Here is a 20,714-nt window from a genome sequence, read left to right as displayed (position 1 = left end):
AGATGAGGATACAGAAATAGTCTGCGGCCAAACCCCCCTGAAAGCATCTGATCTTTTCTTATCTGGAAAGCTAAGCAAGGTTGGGCCTGGTTAGTACTTGGATGTGAAACTGAGAAATAGATTGGCTAGGTAGCGTTCTCAAATTCACACAGATGGTCGGTTACAGTGCTGGGATTTGAACACCAGCAGTCTGACTTGAGCCCATGCTCCAATCAAGGCTATGTGACCTCCAATGCTATAAATACTTGTGTGTCTCTGTGTGTATATATACTTAATACTTAACATAAAATCATATTAGACATACACATTTATATGATGTTTAGAAACAGTTTTTATTTATTTATTTATTTATTTATTTTTATTTTTTGGAGAAGGAGTCTCACTCTGTTGCCCAGGCTGGAGTGCAGTGGCACGATCTCAGCTCACTGCAACTTCTGCCTCCCTGGTTCAAGCGATTCTCCTGCCTCAGCCTCCTGAGTAGCTGGGACTACAGGCACACACCGCCACACCAGGCTATTTTTTTTGTATTTTAGTAGAGGAGGGGTTTCACCATTGTTGCCCAGGCTGGTCTCTAACTCCTGAGCTCAGGTAATTTGCCCGCCTTGGCCTCCCAAAGTGCTAGGATTACAGGCGTGAGTCACCCTGCCTGGCCTAGAAACAGTTTTAGTGGTGTATTATCAGTTTCTAAAAACAGGACACCAAATTGTATAGAGGTAGGACATCTACTATGCAGATAAAAAGGCCTGAAAACCAACATGGTTGCCTGTGTCATGGTATTATAGGTGGCTTTTATTCTCGATTCTGGATATTTCTGTGTTTTCCAACATTTCAACTGAAAATGTACTGTTTTGTAAACAAAATTAAAGGAAGAAGTATAGGTAAGTCATTCAACTAAAGATGTAAGAATAGGTTTTGATAGGTTATATTTCCTTCAATTCTAATAGCAGAGTGTACTAGATATCCTGAATAATCTTCCTTCTGAAATGACTCAGAAAACTAGGTAAAAATTAGAAAGCAATGGGGATAATATAAACACTTACATGTGTCAGAACTGGGGTGGGTGTAGGAAAGGCTGGGGTGGGAACTGGCTCAGGCTGGATAACTATTTCAGCTGGAGCTGCTCCATCTTCATCTTCATGGAGTTTCTGATGGACACAGCGACCAATGTCAGCGTTTTTGAAGGATACAGGCCTTGCAAAGTCCATGGGGCTAATAGAATGTAATAAAATAAGATTTTTTTATTTTCATTTTTTTGCTTCCTTACAATTAAGCCCGATCTCTGCATGCCATTTTAAGTCCATCAGTGTGCTTTTCTCAGTCTAAATTGAAGATCCTCATTGTTTCCCTCCTCCCCTGCATAACTGTAGACAATGTAGATGCATTGGGACCCCGATACCGAAAAATAAAAATAAGAATTAGTAGTAGTAATGAGGAGATCCACTTACACAGAGTTAATAACAAGATTCCACACACAGCCTTCAAAAGGAGGAATATTTCTGAGTGGGGAAGGTTGAAATTCAGGCGGAGCACCTCCAACGAAAAGCTTTTTAACTTCAAGAGGCTGTTCAACTGTCAGGTTTTGCATATATCTTCTGTTTTCATCGACTTGAACTGTAAAGATGCTGATAAAATATTAAAATTAAGTATAAATCACATCTCATTCAATACAGTTGGAAATCAAATTCTTTCCTGCCACCCTTCACCCCTCTCAACCATAGCTTTTAAGGGAGCCAAAATTGGATGGTTGGGAATTCTACATTAAGCAAACGCAGTTCTCAGGATCTCGTCCCATGACACCCTTGTTCACTCTCCCTGAAAGTTTACTGAAACCAGGTCATGGTGCACTGCAGCATTAGCCTCTGGCGGAGTTGGCAACAGCACTGTGCAGCCCAACACATGAGGTTGTGACAACTGAGGCTTCTGTACTGTGCAGTAATGTCTAATTGTATAAGGGTCGGCGGGTTTAGCATAGCGTGGGGTCTTTCTTGGGTTGTGCTGTCTATTATCTTCTTGCTGGGGAACAAACCATCCTCCTGAGAGCTTAGATTGCAGGAATCAACAGCAAACACTTAAAGCACATTTTATAAAGAATGTGGCTGATGGCTTTTGAATAGAAGAGGCAGGCAAGAACACCCTGCTAATTGTTCCTTGCAATGATTTTCCTTAGTGGCTGTTTCATTAATTTCCCTAATTTGCTTATGAGAGATAACTCACACACTGCTAATTGAGAACCTCATGCTACTTATTTACAACAATCCTTGGAACCCTGGGCCAAGAATCAGAAGGGGACAAAGAGTTCTGATGAAAATGACCAAAGGCATTTTCTCTTTTGTTCCGGAAGCAAGTTTTGAGTTTCGGTCTTAACAGTCATCACGGTGCTATTAGTCATAAGCATTAGTCACTAGCCTGAGGATCATGAATGGATTACTGAAAGCTTACTTTATATGTGGAGAGAAAACCAAAGTACTTGGGTGGAAACCTCAGTCCTAAAGTGCCCTCTTACTTGATTTTATGAAGAAAAACCACATGTAGAACTGGAAAAAACAATAAGCCAGGGTAAAGATGCTCCGAATTGGCACTTTACAAGCAAGAGAATTCAAAAGTAAGAGAAAGGGACAAAAAATGGATTTTGCTGTGGCTCAAAATGTCACCGTTAAGGGGGTGAAGAAGCTACCAGTAAAATTTAGTTTCAAAGAGAAAATAGCGTAAAATGACATACTTTTGAGGTTTCTTTCTTTACCAAACTATGGAAAAATGTGTTGGCAAAACCCAGAAGGTTCAGCTTCCTTGCTAAGAGTGTCAGTGGTTTTCTGAGACGAGAATTTCAGAAAACCACTCACTTCCGGGTATGTGTGACTCATTGGGAAACCCCTCCCCCACACCCTTTTTCCCCTTTAGCTGAAAGCAGCCTCTTAGCAACATGATATCACAGGGATCCTAAGGGTTTTAATGAGGGATATAAGCCTCTATTAAAGATTGTCCAAGGAGAGTAAATCTCTGTTCTTGATTAGAATTTTACAAAGCTAGAGGCCTTCCTCTTTATGGTGTAGCCTCTCTTTGTAGTGTGGTTCTGCCACAAGGACCATCATAGTGACCCTTTTTTTTTTTTTTTTAACCAGTTCACAGGGTGGTGACGGAGAATGAGTGTGGGCTTTCAGGAGGAACATACTGGAATTAAGTACTAGTGTGGAAGCTTACTAGCTGTGTGACCTTGGGCAAGTTATTTAATCACGCTCAGGTCCATTTCATTCATTTATAAGATGGAGATAAAAATGCCTACTTCAAACAGCGGAAAATATTAATTAAGGGATTCCCCTGAAGCTGTATTACTTAATAGGGCATTGCTAGAAAACTATAGCTAAATCCTGCTCATATTTTACCTTTTAGGAGCACCAAATCTAGATCATTTATTTCGTTTTCATTGAGAAGGACATTGTCAATAAGTCCATTATGATTCTGGTGTGTTTTCCATTTTTAAAAGTATTTATTTAACAGCTTTTTACTGAGGCCTACTATGTGCAAAAAGGTACATTAAACTTTGTATTACGTTAGGATTATTATAGGTCAGCTTTATTTATTTATTTTCTTACAGTTTCAATGGCCAATTCTTAGAGTTTCATAATTATCTTATTACTTATACCCTGTTTCTTATTTGTTTGGAATATGGGTTTAAGATTTTTTTTAAAAAGCATATCAATTGGATTGCATACTTGGAAGAAGATATTAAGAGAAATAAGTGTCCTAGCATTTGTTATTTACATAATAAATAAAATCTAATCTTTTTTTCTGTTTGAACATACTTTGGATGTTAAGAAAGAAAATATTTAGGTTTCAGTGTTAAAATCTTTATCTCATTCTGGAAACCCCAAGTGACTCCTAAAATATCTCACCCTACTTTGTGACCTTTAGCCTATTTCTGTACCTGTGTGAAGAAAGCTTTCCCAGAAGAAAAACTCAGCTCATTTGCTTGTCCTATTTGCTTAAGTAACTACTTCAGGCTCTTAGGGTTTGATGTTTTTGTCCAGTGAGAACTACTGGCCACCAAGGCAGACACCAGGAGAAGGATCAGAGGACAAAGCAGATATAGGAGGCAGAGGTCACTGGAGTGCCAAGAAATTAGATACCAAAGTGACTGAAGGGAAATTTTTCCAGACGAAGGGGTGGAAGGGAGAGAGAATGAGGGAGGTGGAGTAAAGAGAGGCAGAGGGCAAGGGAGAAAGAGCTTCTTGAGAAGCTTGGCCCCCAATTTGGTAAAAATCCAATTATTTTGTGAGGTGGTATTAAAGCTATCATTTTGTCCAGGATTTTAGGAAAAGAAATGATGATTGACATGCATAGTCTGAAAAGTGTTGGGATAAAGCAAATATCTCAAAATTAATAATCATATATCATAATCAACATTAAGTAATATAAACATTTATAGTCACACAAAAATGTAAGAATAATCTATTGGCTGTGCACAGATGGAGGTATTTGAGTCAAATATGTCTCATTTAATACCTGACCCTGTTATTTGTAGTATATGATTTTGAGCAAGTTAGTTAATATTTTCTCATCTGTGATGAAAGGATGTTATTACAGATCTCACATACATTTAGAACAATTAAAACAAATCATCTTTGTCTAGTATGTTACACAAATCATGCCATAGAATAGGCATATAAAGCATTAAAAAATGTTTCTGGGTGAAGTTCTCACGGTCACTCGTGATCTCTGGTTAATCAGTTTAATGTGGCACTTGCTTATAGAGTAGATGGCATTTTAACCTTAGAGTGCCAAATAAGCCATTATGGTAGCAAATGTGTTCTTGTTTTGGCACAGAGTTCAGTGACTACACACTAATATATCTAATATATTATCCTGTAATTAACAATGAATGGCAAAACTGTTTGTTTATATGGCCAATTAACTAAATGACCAGTTTCCAGTGATGTACCATATACTGAACTTAATCAAATAAAGGTTGGATTGATGGTCAACAGCTGTGAAGTTGGCATAATAAAATGCCCTTCTTGAAGAAGCACCTGTTAAAAGGACACTTTGGTACAACAGTGTAATGCATTTGGGAATTCCAGAATTCTTTCTCAACAAAATAACACATTTTGAGTGATTTTGGTCAACTGATTTCTCAAATCTGCAGTTATTTATTGAAATTCTTTAACATTTAAATGTGTGTGTGTGTGGTTTTTTTGTTTTGTTTTGTTTTGTTTTGTTTTGTTTTGTTTCTTCCGAGATGGAGTCCTAGATGGAGTCTTGCTCTGTTGCCTAGGCTGGAGTGCAGTGGTGCGATCTCAGCTCACTGCAACCTCTGTCCCCCGGGTTTAAGCAATTCTCCTGCCTCAGTCTCCAGAGTAGCTGTGATAACAGGGGCTCACTACTATGTCTGGCTAATTTTTTTTTGCATGTTTAGTAGAGACGGGATTTCACCATGTTGGCCAGGCTGGTCTCGAACTCCTGACCTCATGACCCACCTGCCTCGGCCTCCCAAAATGCTGCGATTACAGGAGTGAGCCACCGCGCCTGACTAAAGTTTAAATATTTTAAAAAGTCCTTTCCACAATGAAAAGGATTAAAGTTTGTCAAAGTGTCTAGCATCTAATCTAGAAGACATGTAAAACCAGGATTCTAAAACATTCTAAGATTCAAATGAGAGCATTCAGTTTACATTTCTCCTCACAGACCAAGTCTGCAGTATCTGGCTATTAGATTAGTAAAAGTTCTTAGTTTGCCCAAATATTGATCCCTCATTTGTCTCAATCATGGTTTCTAAACATCTCAGTAGCCATTCTGCATGAATGCTTAGTATCAATTCAACTTAAAGCCTAATCCTCTAAATAATAATAATAATAATAATAATAGTAATAATAATAAAATCTGAGGAAAGCTTTGCTATTTACTTAGAAGGTAAGAAATCTTTATTACTCATCTAAATGTTTTCCACAAGAGGGTAATTAGTAAATGTAGGTCTTTCACTGCAGGATAGTATCAGCTTGGCCGAACTACTGCTACATATTCATACTCGTTACATTTAAAAGTATCCTCTGTGTTTTGACACCTCATCAAATTGGATTTCCAGTTCTTTTCTATGTCTTCAGTCTGATAAATGGATTGCTGGCTTGGAGGTCTGAAGCCCCTGAAGTCTCTGGGTTTCTGTTTCCTTTTTCTCTAATTGTTCTTCTAAACTAAGTATCTCTCTGAGTTGTCATACAGTATTTTGGTGAAAAATACAGATGACTTTCCTAATAAAGTAAGTATAAAGTATCGCAGGATTCTAAAGAAAGTCATCAGTTTGTGCATGAGTGAAGCCAATTCCCAGGCCCAGGGCTGGGGGCAAGTGCTCTGGTAGATTTGTAGAAAGGTGACCAATCTCAGGGCGGCAGTCATTTTCCTCCCCTCCCTTGATTCTGTTCCCTCAGGAAGCCATTCTGCAGGTACCCTGCAAATCTTGGGAAGGGGGACAGGGACAAAATGTGCACTTAATAGGCTCAGTAGGTCCTGCAGCTGCTGCCACACTCCGTATCTGTGATAGCTAAGCAGCTGCCATAACCACTTTGGAACCTGAACGAGACAGCAGCCGCCAAAGCCTGCTGGTTCCAGTGGAGCTGTTTTGTGTGTTTCGCTGTGTGCGTACCTTATTTGAGGAGGGGCAGAGAGAGAGATTTTTCTTATTTATACCTTCAGAAAATGCATTTGGTTTTTCCAAAGGTAGAGATAACTGCACAAATAGAAATGTTAAGGGTGGAACTCCTAAGGGCCGAGGCAAATGAGGTTCCCGAAGTATGAAAAGTAAAGAAGAGGGAATTAAGCTACTGTATCCTTTTGCAAGGCATGGTAGGTACACACACACAGAGGTTCAGGCAGATACTGATGGATACTGGTGCTAGCAAAGGAAGTTCACCTGAGTTACAATAATAAATATTTTAGTGCTATTGTTACCCTCTAGTTCGCTCTACATGAACGGAATGTTCTCTTCCATCATGAAACAGATTCGGCTCTGGTCTGACTACAATTTTCCTCATTGTTCGTGCCCCTGTGGAGAGATGCACTTCCAGACGGCCCCTGTTGAGGAGTATTGCATAATAGGCCTGCAAAAGCAAGTGGTTATTGAAGATTAAACAGAAGTCTCATTTATGACTTAGCTTTAGAGATTCCCTAGCAGAACCACAGGTTCATCTGCTCTGAGAACTTACCTGAGAAATTAAGACTTTTCTCAAATGGTTTTGAAAACAGCTGGAAATATCTTTCTAATAAGTTACCATTTATGCTTGTGAGATGATCTGGAAAGTGGATATATTAATATAGCAGTTCTCTGCAAAGCAGATTTGTGATGCTGAAAGTAACAGCTGTGCTTGCGTTGGTCCTCTAACTTACAAAACCCATCAGGAGACAAAGTGTGTCAACAAAATCCCTGTCCTTTATATTCACAAGTGGATAGCTAGCTTCTGAGAATCAGGACTGACTCTCAACCTTGTGGCATTCTGAGTATTTAGACTTCAATTTGTTCTCTGAGCTGGTGGAATAGATTGCTATCACAAACATGTAACCTGCCTCCCACATTTAGAAAGAAGGAAGATAAATTTTCATCCACAAACATGCCTGCTTTCTTCTTGCTGCTGTTACTATAGCAACCAGTGTGGTTTTGATATCCCATCATGAACCCCAGGGAGCCTAAATGCAGTCCTTGTCCCTAGAGCTGATGCCACGTGCTCTCCCTTTCTTGTGGAGTATGGGAGCACCTGACGCACAGTGATGGCTCAGTTCTCCATGAGTCATCTGTGGTGGTAGAGACAGTTTCCATCAAACATCATCATGTTCCAGTAATTTACTAAATCATGTATGTCGTTACATGTCCTCCACAAAACATTTTGAGGATCTGGATAAGTGCTCACCATCTGTCAAAGGGAAATCACAAACTACTCACTCAATTAAAAATTCCTTAGCTCATGGATTGTTCGACATATCAAACCCATTTAGCAGAACGGAATCACAAATAACTCTATAGGTATCAAAACTGTTAGCTTTGAAGTATGAAACATGTCAATTTAACCAGCACTGAATGTAAATCTAATTATGTCTAACAGATTTACACTATTTAACATTGGGTCCTCCTTCAGATAGCATATATGATATTTTATAAACTAGATATGAGTTATTAAAATGTTAAAACATTAAAATGTCATTTTAACTTACTTTATACTATAGTACTTAGTGTTTTCTTATTGTAATTGTTGTAATAGGAATCTGTTTTATTTTAGGCACTATCCTGAAAGCTGGTGATTCACATTCATTCTTTCGTCTTGAGGGGGAGAAATTTGGAGCCAGTAGGTAGTGTTTAAAAATCTGGCAATGATGAAGGAATCAAGTATCCTTTAGTGGAAATCTATTTCAGAATATTTGATCTGGTCTTCTTATTATAACTAGCTTATCATTTGCAATAGTGAGAAAAAAGTTTATTTTTCAAGATAAAGAAAATAATTTAAGAGGGCATTTGTGTTTTATATTTATTTAGTGCTTATTATGTGTAGTAAGAAATGAAATAAAATAACACTTTTCTCCTACTCTTCAAAAATATTTTTATTATGACTATTTGATATATTCTTCACAATATGAGTGATATACATGTAAATGATGAATCTGCATTAACACTGTACAATAAAATGAATACCTGTAAATCTACCACCAAATTTCAGAAACAATACCATTGCATCTCTTATGAGTTTCTTTCTAATACTATCTCCTTGCTTCTCCATCTCAGAGGTAACCACAAGTGTGGATTTTATGTTTATCATTACCTTACTTAAAAAAAATTTTTTTTTTTGAAATTCACATGTGTCTGTTAACAATATGTTGTTTAGTGCTACTTGTATAACAAATCTACAAAAATGGTATCATATAGCACATTTTTCATTTTTATTTATTTTCTATTTATTATGTTGTTATGTTGAGTTATAATTTATTCCTTTTTCTTATTGCTTGATATCCCGTTATGCAAAAGTGCCACAGTTTGCCTCTCTGTTCTCCAGCTGATGAATATTTGGGTTGTTTCTAGTTTCTCTGCTATTATAAAGAACACTTCTATAAACATTCTTGTACAAGTCTTATTATGCACATGTGCAAAAACTTGGGTCTGTACCCAGGAGTGGAATTGCTGGCTTGTAGACAGTATGCAAATGTTCAACTTTAGAAGACAGTGCCAAACTGTTTTCCAAAGTTGCTTTAGAAATTTACGTTTTCTACCAGCAGTGATCAAAGGCACTCTTTGATTCACATCTTTCCAATACTGTTCTTTCTAATACTATAGCAACCAGTATGTTTTGATATCCTATTAAAAACTGCAATGAGCTTTTCCCCTTTTGGGGACAAGGACTGTATTCCTTGTAGATTATACATACTGTACATTTCCAGACCGAGGCTTGTGTTTTGTGTTGTTTGATGACCAAAGAGTTTAATTTTAATGCAGTTCCACTTATAATCTTGTTTTGTTCGATTAAGTCTTCTTTTCCTGAAGGTCAAAAGTTATCCTGGTATATTTTCTTCTAAGAATTTTAAAGATTTTTGTCCTTCCATATTTAAGACTTTAATTTATTGTGAACTTATTTTTTGGTTTGATATGAAAAAGAAATTTAGTTTCATTTTTTCCATATGAATAACTAATTACCCTGAAGTCATTCACTGAACAGTTCAATGTTTTTTTTTTAATGAAATGCAATGCCACTTATTGTCAAGTGTTGTTTCCATCTGTGCTTGTGTATTTTCAGTGTTCTCAATTCTTTCCTGTTTGCACAGTTATACATGAATTAACATGATAGTTCCACCATACAAAACTCTACCTTTCAATGTGCTGCTATCTGGTGGAACAGCCCCACCTACATTATCCTTCTCTTCTAGGAATTTCATCCTTGATACAAATTTTAGAATAAGCTGTCATGATTCACAGAAAAATAAGGTGATATTTTATTATAATTGAATCTACATATCATTTTGGGGAGAAATGACATATTTTTAATATTGAGTCTTTACTATCTTCATTAACATGTTGACTATACCAATTTATTGACTATAATCATTGAGAACTACTTTGATATCATTCAATGAAATTTTATAATTTTCTCCGTATGGGCTTTGTGCCTATTTTGTTATGATGATTCTTAAATTATATATTTGTTCTTATTCTTGTTCTTGTGCTATATTTACTTGTTCTTTTCTTACTATGCTAAGATCAGTGCAGTTAAAATAGTCATTCGTTTCTTGGGCTTGATTTTATAGCAAATGTTTATAATGTTTTTTTTTAAAATCAGGAATACTTGTTATAGTTTTTTTTAATAGATGGCTAAGGAAGTTCCTTCCTCTTAGTTTACTTAAGTATTTTTTTAAAATCATGAATGACTGTTAAATTTTACCACGTTTTACTATCTATTGACAAGATTATATGATATTTCGATTTTCTTTCTTTTTTTTTTTTTTTAAGTCAGAGTCTCGCATTGTCGCACAGGCTGGAGTGCAATGGCGCAATCTCAGCTCACTGCAACCTAGGCCTCCCAGGTTCAAGCAATTCTCCTGCCTCAGCCTCCCAAGTAGCTGGGATTACAGGCGACTGCCACCATGCCCAGCTAATTTTTTTTTGTATTCTTAGTAGAGACAGGGTTTCACTATGTTGGCCGGGCTGGTCTCAAAATCCTGACCTTGTGATCCACCCATCTCGGCCTCCCAAAGTGCTGGGATTACAGGTGTGAGCCACTGTGCCTGGACGATTTTCAGATTTTCTAATATTAAACCACTTCTGCATTCCTGAAATAATCCAAGTTACTCGTGGTTATACATCTTTGGGTTCTATTTGCGAATATTTTGTGTGAGCTTTGTATTTTTTAGAAAAATAAATAGATTTGTTACATGATATGATCAATAAATGTCACATGCTAAAATTGATTTTTAAAACACATAATCACAAATAACATGATCTGGTTTACAACGGTATGTGCGTACTTAAGGACATATTTATAAAGTATTCTGTTCTTTTGGTCATGGCAGATAAAATAATTCCTATGAACCCTTTCACTGAGAAAAACTAGGTTAAATGCAAAATTACATTTTAAAAAATGTGATTGAAGGTATTAAAGAATACCAAGGCAATAAGAGGTATGATGCTTAAATCTGGGCATTGGAGGGATTACTTTTAACAGAATCAAATGGACAGGGGATATAAATACTAAAGTTTATGTCCTTGCAAAATTGATACTCTTTTTAAAAAAATGTTTTGAGACAGTCTCACTCTGTCATCCAGGCTACAGTGTGGTGGCGTGAATAGCTGAATAGCAATCCTGAATAGCTGGGACCACAGTCGTACGCCACCATGCCCAGTTAATTTTTAAACATTTTTGTAGAGATAGGGTCTTATCATGTTGCCCAGCCTAGTTTCAAACTCCTGGGCTCAAGCGATCCTCCTGCTTTGGCCTCCCAAAGTGCTGGGATTACAGACATGGGCCTCTACACCTGGCTGGTTGTTATTCTTTAGGCTTTAACATCCTTGAATGCTATTGGGCTACAATTGTGCCTGTCTGTGTTGGTTGTGTTCTTCTTGCTTTCTCCCAGGTCCATTTTCTGCCCTTCTTTGTGTCCAGAGAGGATGGGATGAGTCAGGCCCAACAGACTATCACTTCAGCTAGTGCAACTGGGAAACTGATCTTAGAGGAATTTAAATTTAAGGGACCGTAGGTAAATATCTACAGATTTTGTAAGGAGTTGGACTGGAGACAGTAGAAATTAAGATAATGTGAATATGTTTTAAGTTGTCCTCTTTACATATGCATGTGTTAAATGCATAGGAAATATAGGTGCAGATATGAGTGTGACTTTGCACCTGCAATTGATCAACAGGAACATCCTAGAGAAGACAATTGTCCTGGGGAGATGATGCGAGTGAAATAGGAGGCCAGCATGGAAAAATGGAATGTTCAGTCCTTGCTAGCCAAGACAAGAGCAGAAATAAATGATGCAAAACTAGAAATATAAAAGCAAGTTAACTGTTTTATATAAACATTAGGGAAAATGCATTATCAGCTAGGTGTGAAGGTACCTGTCCAGTCTGCCTTCGTTTTCTCCTAGGTGGTGCTGGTGTCCCTCCACTTCCCAGAAGAATGATGCCAGACTCATTCTTGGTGCTGAAGGACAGGTTGATTTCTGTTCCTACATCAATTGGCACAGGGGAGAGCTCCACAAAACCAGGCTTAGGAAAGCTAACTGTGTAAACATTCTGTGAGTAAAGAAAAAGAAGAGTAGACACCATTAGAAATAAAAATTTAAATAAATTCTCCATTCACTCACCCTCCTCGATGCACTTAATGTGATTATGAAATAGATCATAGTTTTAGAAAGCAGGAAAACCCACAGTTAATGGAAAGCTTAAGAGCAGTTGAAGAAATATTATTTCTAGTTATATGATAACTTCAAATCTTCTAAGCAGTTTGTGTTAAAATCAGAATTATAGCATCTACTTTTATTCCAGAACTTTTGATTTTAAATATAGAAGATTATCACTGTTAGATAACTTTTGTTTTTGTTTGTTTAAACCAAAGATTTAAGCCAAACTGACACACAAGCGGTTACATGTCTATCAATCTCCCTAAGTTTCCCTTGAAAACACTATAATTAATATCTCTTGAATAAACTCTATCACTTAATTGTTTATGTTTTACAGATGGGTATGACCATTATCTATGTCTGCATTTTTCCCCAGTGATAAGACCAAACCTTAAAAATAAATAAACCAAACACCACATAGTCTAGTTTTTTCTTAAAATTAAAGTAGTACCATTGTCCTTGCTGAGTATAAAATTAAAACAGTTACATTTCAAGTAGAAGTGTAAATAAGGTGCAAAAGGGAGAAAATCAGCTCCCCATCTCAGTCTCCTCAAAGCTGTGCAGAAGCATAGAGCTTTCTATAATTCATTCATTCATTCATTCATTCATTCATTCATTCATTCATTCACTCTTTCATAACCTTGCCCTCTTCCTCTCTCCTCCTCCCTACACTTCAAATGATTCTTGATAGACACGTTCATTCCTAATGTCTTTTTTTTCTTACATATGTGGAGGATATCACTCTCTCAGTAAATGTAGATCATCACTTTTAATGGCAGGAGGACTTTCCACTGTATGAATCTGCTAGTATTTATTTAAGCAAGCCCATGTAGTTAGGAATTTAAAGTGCTTAAAATATTCATTTTTAAAGTCCTAGATTTTGTAGGAGTAAAAGCAAAGAATCCTTTAATGTAGGCTATTTTCCTCCCACAGTGTTTCAAGACCAGTTAAATGACACACGAGCTGGTAAAATGTATAATCTGTTTTCTATTCCAATTTTCAAATCATGGAGTTTTAGATAGTTCAGATAAAACTACTGTGCAGACTTTTCAATATTTATCCACATCAAATTTCTGCCTCATATTTTAGTTGCAAAATAATTCCTGGTTACTGCAAAATGCCTTTACGGAATCGTAATTTCCACGTGCAGAGGCTATTCGTTTTCCGGACAGTTTCCATCCTCATGTATATATCTTTTGAATGTGAATGAGAGTTAGGCTTTGAAGATTAAAATTCTCAGTAAAACTTCCTTTAAGAAGCCAATATGGGTCCTTACAGTTTTAGTTCTTAATGTATTTTCCCTTTTCTTATTCCTAGGCTTCTCAGAGTGGGTGTCTATGGCCAATTCCAAATTGGGGCCTGTAGCTGTGAACAATGAAGATCTTGAAAGTTCTGTTCCAGTCTTTAAACCTCAACATTCAAGTGGTGGACTTACTTTTTTCTTTACCCACATTTTCCCTTCATTTCCCTTATTCTATTGGAGTGGTTTAAGATAATTTTAATTAGAAGAGGCAGCCAAAATGAATAATTGTATTACAGTAGGATAATTAAAAATGTATGAGAATGACATATTTAACATTTTCATTTTAAAAACAAGCTCATCATTATTGAGTTTCTATAAAATTCTTGCTAATATTTGCTGTTGACCATTGACTCTTGCTTATCGATATTTTAAGAGAGTAGAGCTACGGCCGGGGTCTTTCTCACATATGGGTCAGTGTCAACTGAACAAACAGTGCCGAATAGTTAAATGAAAATGGGGAATGCCAGGATGCTTTAGCATCAAAGAAGAGTTACTGAGGATATCAGCTAACAAAGGACTTTGCAGGCATGTCAAACACAAGTCTTTGCAGAGTTGGTTGCCACAGGTCCCAGTCTACGTTATTTCAAAGACAAGGGGGCTAGACTTCAAGGTTGTAGACAACAGACTATGCACTAATGGTTATGGTGTAAATTACTGCTTGCTACTTGTGTAAACTCGAATGGTTCCAGAAAAAAATGTAAGGTTGCTAATAAAGCTATATGCAACACATAAAAGTAAAATAAATTTAAAATGAATGACAAAAATGAGGAAAAGGGAAAAGTAGTGTTGGAAAAAAAGAGAAAAACAGAAAAAAGATTAGTATTACTGATATGTGCCATGAAGAGCTACACATTTGGAAAATTGGATCAAAATTCTGGGACTTCATAATCCCATTTTTTATCATGGTAATTTATAGAATGCTTTAATCTTGCTTTGTCGTTTAAGAGTAGGATCAGTAGAAATGTAAAATATATTAACAAAAGACTGATCCTTGTAGGAGCAGCCACACTAAGTAAGTGAAATCTGATATAAATGTGTTTAGAGAACCGTCAAAAACAGACCAACCTCCAGGGAACATCCTTTGGTAACACCAACATAATCGGGACTACTGAGTATATTGTACGGCGTTCTTGAAATTTCAATATCTTTGAGGCAGCCGGAATATTTCTTCAAATTTACTTCTGGCCTATTAAATAGTCAAATGGAAAGCAAAAGCAATATCATTACGGTGATGGCAGCGTAGTCTCTGACTACTGGAAGGAAGCCTTATGGAGCAGACACATGCAGGCACATGTCTATCAAACTGTGCACACGTGTACCCAGCAAACTCTGGTTTCCATTATCTACTGGTTAGTCTAACTGGATGTGAATGTTATCCTGCAGAAGGAGTCTTTTTGTAGTCCTTCTTCTCCCCTTTAACAATAATCTCACCCACAGCATTTAAACATGAGGTACAGGAATTAACTGACTTCTTATTAATGCTTTATATGTGTAATGAAATAAGTTTTATTTTTTTTCACCAAAGAGAAGATAATTGTGTAGGCAGCATAAACAAACTATATAACAAAAAGTTTTTAAAAACCTTGCTCAGCCGGGCACGGTGGCTCAAGCCTGTAATCCCAGCACTTTGGGAGGCTGAGACGGGCGGATCACAAGGTCAGGAGATCGAGACCATCCTGGCTAACACGGTGAAACCCCGTCTCTACTAAAAAATACAAAAAACTAGCCGGGCGAGGTGGCGGGTGCCTGTGGTCCCAGCTACTCCGGAGGCTGAGGCAGGAGAATGGCGTAAACCCGGGAGGCGGAGCTTGCAGTGAGCTGAGATCCGGCCACTGCACTCCAGACAGAGCCAGACTCAGTCTCAAAAAAAAAAAAAAAAAAAAAAAAAAACCTTGCTCAAAAGTTAGGAAAAAATCTGAAAATGTTTATCTTGAAAAAGAATTTTTTTTTTTATTTGAGGCTTTTTCTTGAGAGATAGCTGAAAAATAAGATAATATTACATATTTCTTTTAAGGCTTTTAAGTAAAACAAAGTCTAAGAAACATTCTTTGGATTACATAGTTTAAAAACAGATGTTTAAAAATTAGGTTTACTGGCCGGGTGTAGTGGCTCATGCCTGTAATCCCTGCATTTTGGGAGGCCAAAGAGGAAGGAGCGCTTGAGGTTACAAGTTCAAGACCAGCCTGAGGTAACATAGTGAGACCCTGTCTTTGCCCTCCCCTCCAAAAAAAGTAGCTGGACATGTTGATGTGTGCTTGGAGTCCCAGCTACTTGCAGATGCTGAGGAGGGAGGATCTTTTGAGCCCAGGAGGCTTAGGCTGCAGGGACTTAACGATCATGCCACTGCACTCCAGCCTGGGCTACAGAGTGAGATCCCTATCTCGAAATAAAAATATGTGTTTTTTTTTTTTTTTTTAACAGATGAGTTTAGTTTACAGATTGACCCCAAAGTCTGTATTCTATATGAGAACAGTAACAAAATAAAGCAACCAAATGCAAAAACCCATACATTTTATTTTTTCAATAAATTTGAAAAACGACTTTTATACTCAATCTACACTTGAATGTTTACTTTTGCATACGACTTCACAAAATGGGGCAAGTGTGTCAGCAGATTAGAAAATGAAGTCCTTGCCCTTGAGTCCAGATGTTGCAAGTGATCTGAGTTCTCCAAGACTCAGTGTTCTTATATGTGAAATAGGCACGATAATAATAATCATAGTATCTACATGATCAAGTTGCAAAAGTTTAATAAATTAAGGAATAGCATTGCACACAGTAAGTGCTCAACAAACAAAGGCTATCAGAATGTCAGTGATGATGATACTTCTTTAATTATAACAGTGCTGTTCCACAGAACTTTCTGTGATGATGGATATTGTCTGTTCTGCACTGTTCAAATCAGTAGTTACTAGCCACACGTGGCTATTGGGACTTGAAATGTAGCTTGTCTCAATGAGAAACTGAATATTTATTGTTATTTAATTTGATTTAATTTACAATTAAATAGCTACTGTGACTTGTGGCTACTATTTTGAATAGTGAAACTATATAGAAGTGAAAAAGATAATTCTTTATGTGGTGTTAATCAGCGTCGGTAAAAACTGTCCAGTCGGCATCAATACATTGTAGTTGATAGGGTGATGATTAATTCTCTCCTCATTGTCCCATGATGCCAAGTTCCTTTTTTTATCTTAATGAAAAACACATGGCATGAGGAAAAACAAGTGGAAAAACAAATCAGACCTTGGCAGTGTATATCAGGTGATTTATTTCATGTCTGTTTCCACCCCCAACTCCTTTCTGGAACTACTTTATTTTCATTGATCATTTTTCCTTGTTCTCAAGGTTTTCTTTTCATTCAGTCAGTTGGTTGTTATAAAGAACATGTCCAACTGTAGGGCGAGAATTTCGCTTATATTTTTCTTGCATAATGCAAAGAGAATGGTGAATTTGATTAACAGTGTTCACTTGCTTCCATATTTTCCTTATGGAAAGACTGAATTATCACCATTTTTTTTCAGAGGTCTTGTTAATAAAGTAAATCACCCCTATAAGTTATATAGTTCATTGTTTCATGGAAACACAAAGAACCATTCTAAAATACGATTTAGCAACCTCAGTATTAGGACAATTACAGGGGATAAACAGTCACATAAGGTGACCGGACTCAATGGTAACCACGGGTCTCTGTTTCTTAAGGGTCACCACTCAAAGGCAAAATTACAAACCTACACAGTGCCATCCCAGAGTTTTATTAACATATATTTCCATGAAAACCAGCCTTCACTTTTTAGCTATCTCAGCAAACAGCACAGGTGGTCTTACAACTGAATCATGATAAAACGCATGGTTTATTTTCCCCTACTTTCATTTCTGTATATTCTATTCCTTTTATTAAAAATCTAGACTTGGTTTTAAAATTTTCTTGGATCAGTTTGGCTTTATTATCTTCTTTGCAGAAATCTGGCACAGCTGGGCTCTGAAATGCCAAAACACCAGGCTTTAGCTCTAGCCCGAGGATACCAGCCCTGCACATCTTCGAGGTTTGGTCAGCCATTTATGGAGGCCCATTGCTCACAGATTTTATGCTAATGATAGTAAGAATTAAAATGCTCCTGAGAAGCTAGAACTATCTCACACTTCTTTACTATTAACGCAAATACTTATTTTAAATATAGTATTTCCAGAGATTCTTTCATCTGGCACCATAGCTAGTTTTAAATAAACATGTCAATACATAAACAGCTTGGACAAGAGGTGCAGAGGCTGTGTAAATGTTTGCATATCTGCAGGCCTGCAAAAAGCAAGAAGACAGTGGTAAGCATGTGAGAGCACAGTTTGATTCTTCAGCAGACAGCATGGCACTAGGGAGGCCGGGGCCCGGGGTTCAACCCAAGAGTCCACTTCCCTGTGTTCCCCAGAACTAGACTGTGTACCAGAAATTGACCAGCTGCCTTTTGAGTGTGTGCTGCTGGTTACCAGGGGCACTCTGCCCAGATGTTTGAACAAGTGAGCAGAGCAAATCTCATCACGCCTGGTGAGACAACTCAAATTGCAGCCCAACTGATGGTGGGTAAGCAGCAGAATGTTGGCCAGCAAGGGGCAGCAGGAGAACTCTCACAGAGCGCACGGCTTGCTCGTGAAACATACTATGAACAAAGCTGTACTGGTGTTGCTCTGCTTCTGCACGGCTGCTTTATCCAAGAAGCCACATTTACCCAACCCATGCACTCGAAGAAGGCATGCATAAATTTAAATTTTACCTTGCTTTCATACTAGGTAACGGGAAAGAGGAAAAAAACAAAAATAAAAACAATTTACTTATAATTACATTTTCATTTAGTAAAACAATAAACTTAAATCACAAATCTTTAAAAAGATCATTTCACAGGGATCTACAAAGGAAAGAAATGCAAAAGCTCCAACAGAACTAAAAATAGACATATGCCCTTGACAGCAGTGAAATTAGAACCAAAATATGACCATAGCGCACACCATCAACTTGGAAAATTTTTACTTTGAAATATGAATTTAAAGTACTTGTTCTTATCAATCTAATAAATGGGAAATGTACAATGTCACTATTCTGTAGTGTTCATGAATGGCTTATAAATATTGCCTCTCAAAGAGCTTGAGCTTAACAATGCATGTAAAAATAATTTGTTTACCACATCTTTTGCACTTTGTCATATTGAGAACCTGTCTGCAGGCAAAATAGCAGGTAACTATGAATGTTTGGTTCCTTTATCAATCACAAACATATCTCTAACAGCTGTTTTGAAATAATGTACCACACTATGGAAATACTATACTGTAATTATGCAATGCTGTACCATGAAAGTAAAAACATTTTACTGATAAAGATTCATTTAACAGATTCAGATTTATAAGATTTTATAGAATTTGACAGGCACGCCTTTATAGATAATTCCTAAAAATTATTTTATGATCACTAAAATCATTACTAGAATAAACGAAGCTAGATTTGAATAACCTTAGTTTGGCTGTATTTAATTCACTCAATAATATAGAGTTAATGATTTTGTAAAGCAAATCTTAGATCTGAACAACCACTGGATTCCTAGTATTTAGTATGGAGCCTGTCACATAGTAGATACTCAACAAACTTTTGGTGAATGACTGTCCAGTAAATGAATTTCTATGTAATAACTGTGGTACTATTCAAATTTGATTTGTAATGTTTTTCTGACTTGACACTTTAAATTTATTTTTCTAACACAAATACATTACAATGAATGCAGAGCCAATTTATTTGCACCATGAAGCTCATCAGATAATTAGACAGTTGCTTCGTCTATGAGTTTAGATTTGGGGAGAAGAAATTTCAGCCTGCACACTAGCTGTCATAGAATGAGAGTGAACCTTCACTGCTCATTTGGGAAATATGAAAATAACTGACCATCACACTTTTCAGTTATTCCGGGATTTTTCCAATCATAATCTGTCTTTTTGGAGTAGAAAACCTAGACAGAACTTTTATACCCTTTAAAAACTACCAAACTAATTAAACAAAACAAAAAAATTAAAAACATGGTAGCCTGTAATAAACTCTTATGGTTTAACCAAGTCAATTAATCCCATTCTAATTAGAGTTTAATTAACATTTATGGAGCACCAAGTACCATCCTTATACACTATCCTATGTTTTATAATGAGCAGTAAATTAACTACATAGCACGTGAGTATTTTCTGACATTTTTTAGTTACTTTATTTTTTGAACTAACTAAATTCGGAAGCAAATGTGTCTCCCCATACTGCTAGCTAAAAAGCATATGTGAAATTAAAAAAAAATGTTGGCACGGGCATGAGAACAACTAATATAGTTCTTGTATTAGGCATATGGGAAAGCTCCAATACGCCATTATGATGCTAATGCTTAGCAATAAAATAGGTTATACTCATAGCATCCTGGAACACTGACTAATTTTCAGAACACTAAGCAATGTCAGAGTGCCATTATCTCCAGTGAATGTACAAGAAGAACAGCAATTACAAGATCCACATTCAACTCTGGCTTCTACCTTTAATTACGTTCATAATTCTTTTCAGCAGGTGCATATAAAGGAAACAGTGACTCCAATCCATCTCTTCAACAAAGATGTCAAATTAGTCCTTTGGTTTCTAAATCCTGGTGGTGTTCTAACATGCAACATGATGTTTTTGATTAGGCCTTTCTGCAACCAAGGGTTATATGACATTCCTATTGTAATTAAGCTTCAGAACTCTAGTGAGCAAAGTGGTCATTTAATTAAAACTTAATCCTTAGCTTTACCTATAAACTAAATTACCTCAAGTTTCTCAACGTTGGCAGGCCACCAAAATATATTTTGTCATCTGCTTTCAAGTCAAGACCAAAGTTGTTTCCAGAAGATGAAGTTGCTATGTTCTCCTCCTGATTAGTATCTATATCTACAATTGATATATTGGCTATAAAGGAGATAGAAAATTTAACATTTTATTTGAGCAATATCAACCACATCTATATCATCATTAATACTTCAAGACAAATTTGGTTTAATTCAAGAATTA

General features: G+C 36.7%; 1 protein-coding gene across 7 annotated transcripts in view; it reads right to left on the bottom strand.

The window, feature by feature from the left end:
• The window catches only part of LOC105465590 (laminin subunit alpha 2), a 628,094-nt gene that overhangs the window by 21,384 nt on the left and 585,996 nt on the right, over positions 1 to 20,714 (bottom strand). For 5 of the 7 annotated variants that reach the window (XM_071096438.1, XM_071096441.1, XM_071096440.1 and 2 more), the window contains 7 exons: positions 20,474 to 20,612; positions 18,427 to 18,438; positions 14,726 to 14,846; positions 12,074 to 12,250; positions 6,937 to 7,085; positions 1,446 to 1,622; positions 1,041 to 1,209 (listed from right to left, as the gene is read on the bottom strand). In XM_071096438.1, the coding sequence (XP_070952539.1) occupies positions 1,041 to 1,209; positions 1,446 to 1,622; positions 6,937 to 7,085; positions 12,074 to 12,250; positions 14,726 to 14,846; positions 18,427 to 18,438; positions 20,474 to 20,612 (944 nt within the window). The remainder of the gene's footprint in view (positions 1 to 1,040; positions 1,210 to 1,445; positions 1,623 to 6,936; positions 7,086 to 12,073; positions 12,251 to 14,725; positions 14,847 to 18,426; positions 18,439 to 20,473; positions 20,613 to 20,714) is intronic. The other 2 variants (XM_071096439.1, XM_071096444.1) reach the window with 1 other exon arrangement.

This window comes from Macaca nemestrina, chromosome 5 (genome assembly GCF_043159975.1).
Source record: "Macaca nemestrina isolate mMacNem1 chromosome 5, mMacNem.hap1, whole genome shotgun sequence".
Taxonomy (NCBI): domain Eukaryota; kingdom Metazoa; phylum Chordata; class Mammalia; order Primates; family Cercopithecidae; genus Macaca; species Macaca nemestrina.
The sequence above is the reverse complement of the archived record's forward strand: the minus strand, read 5'-3'. Positions and strand labels throughout refer to the sequence as shown.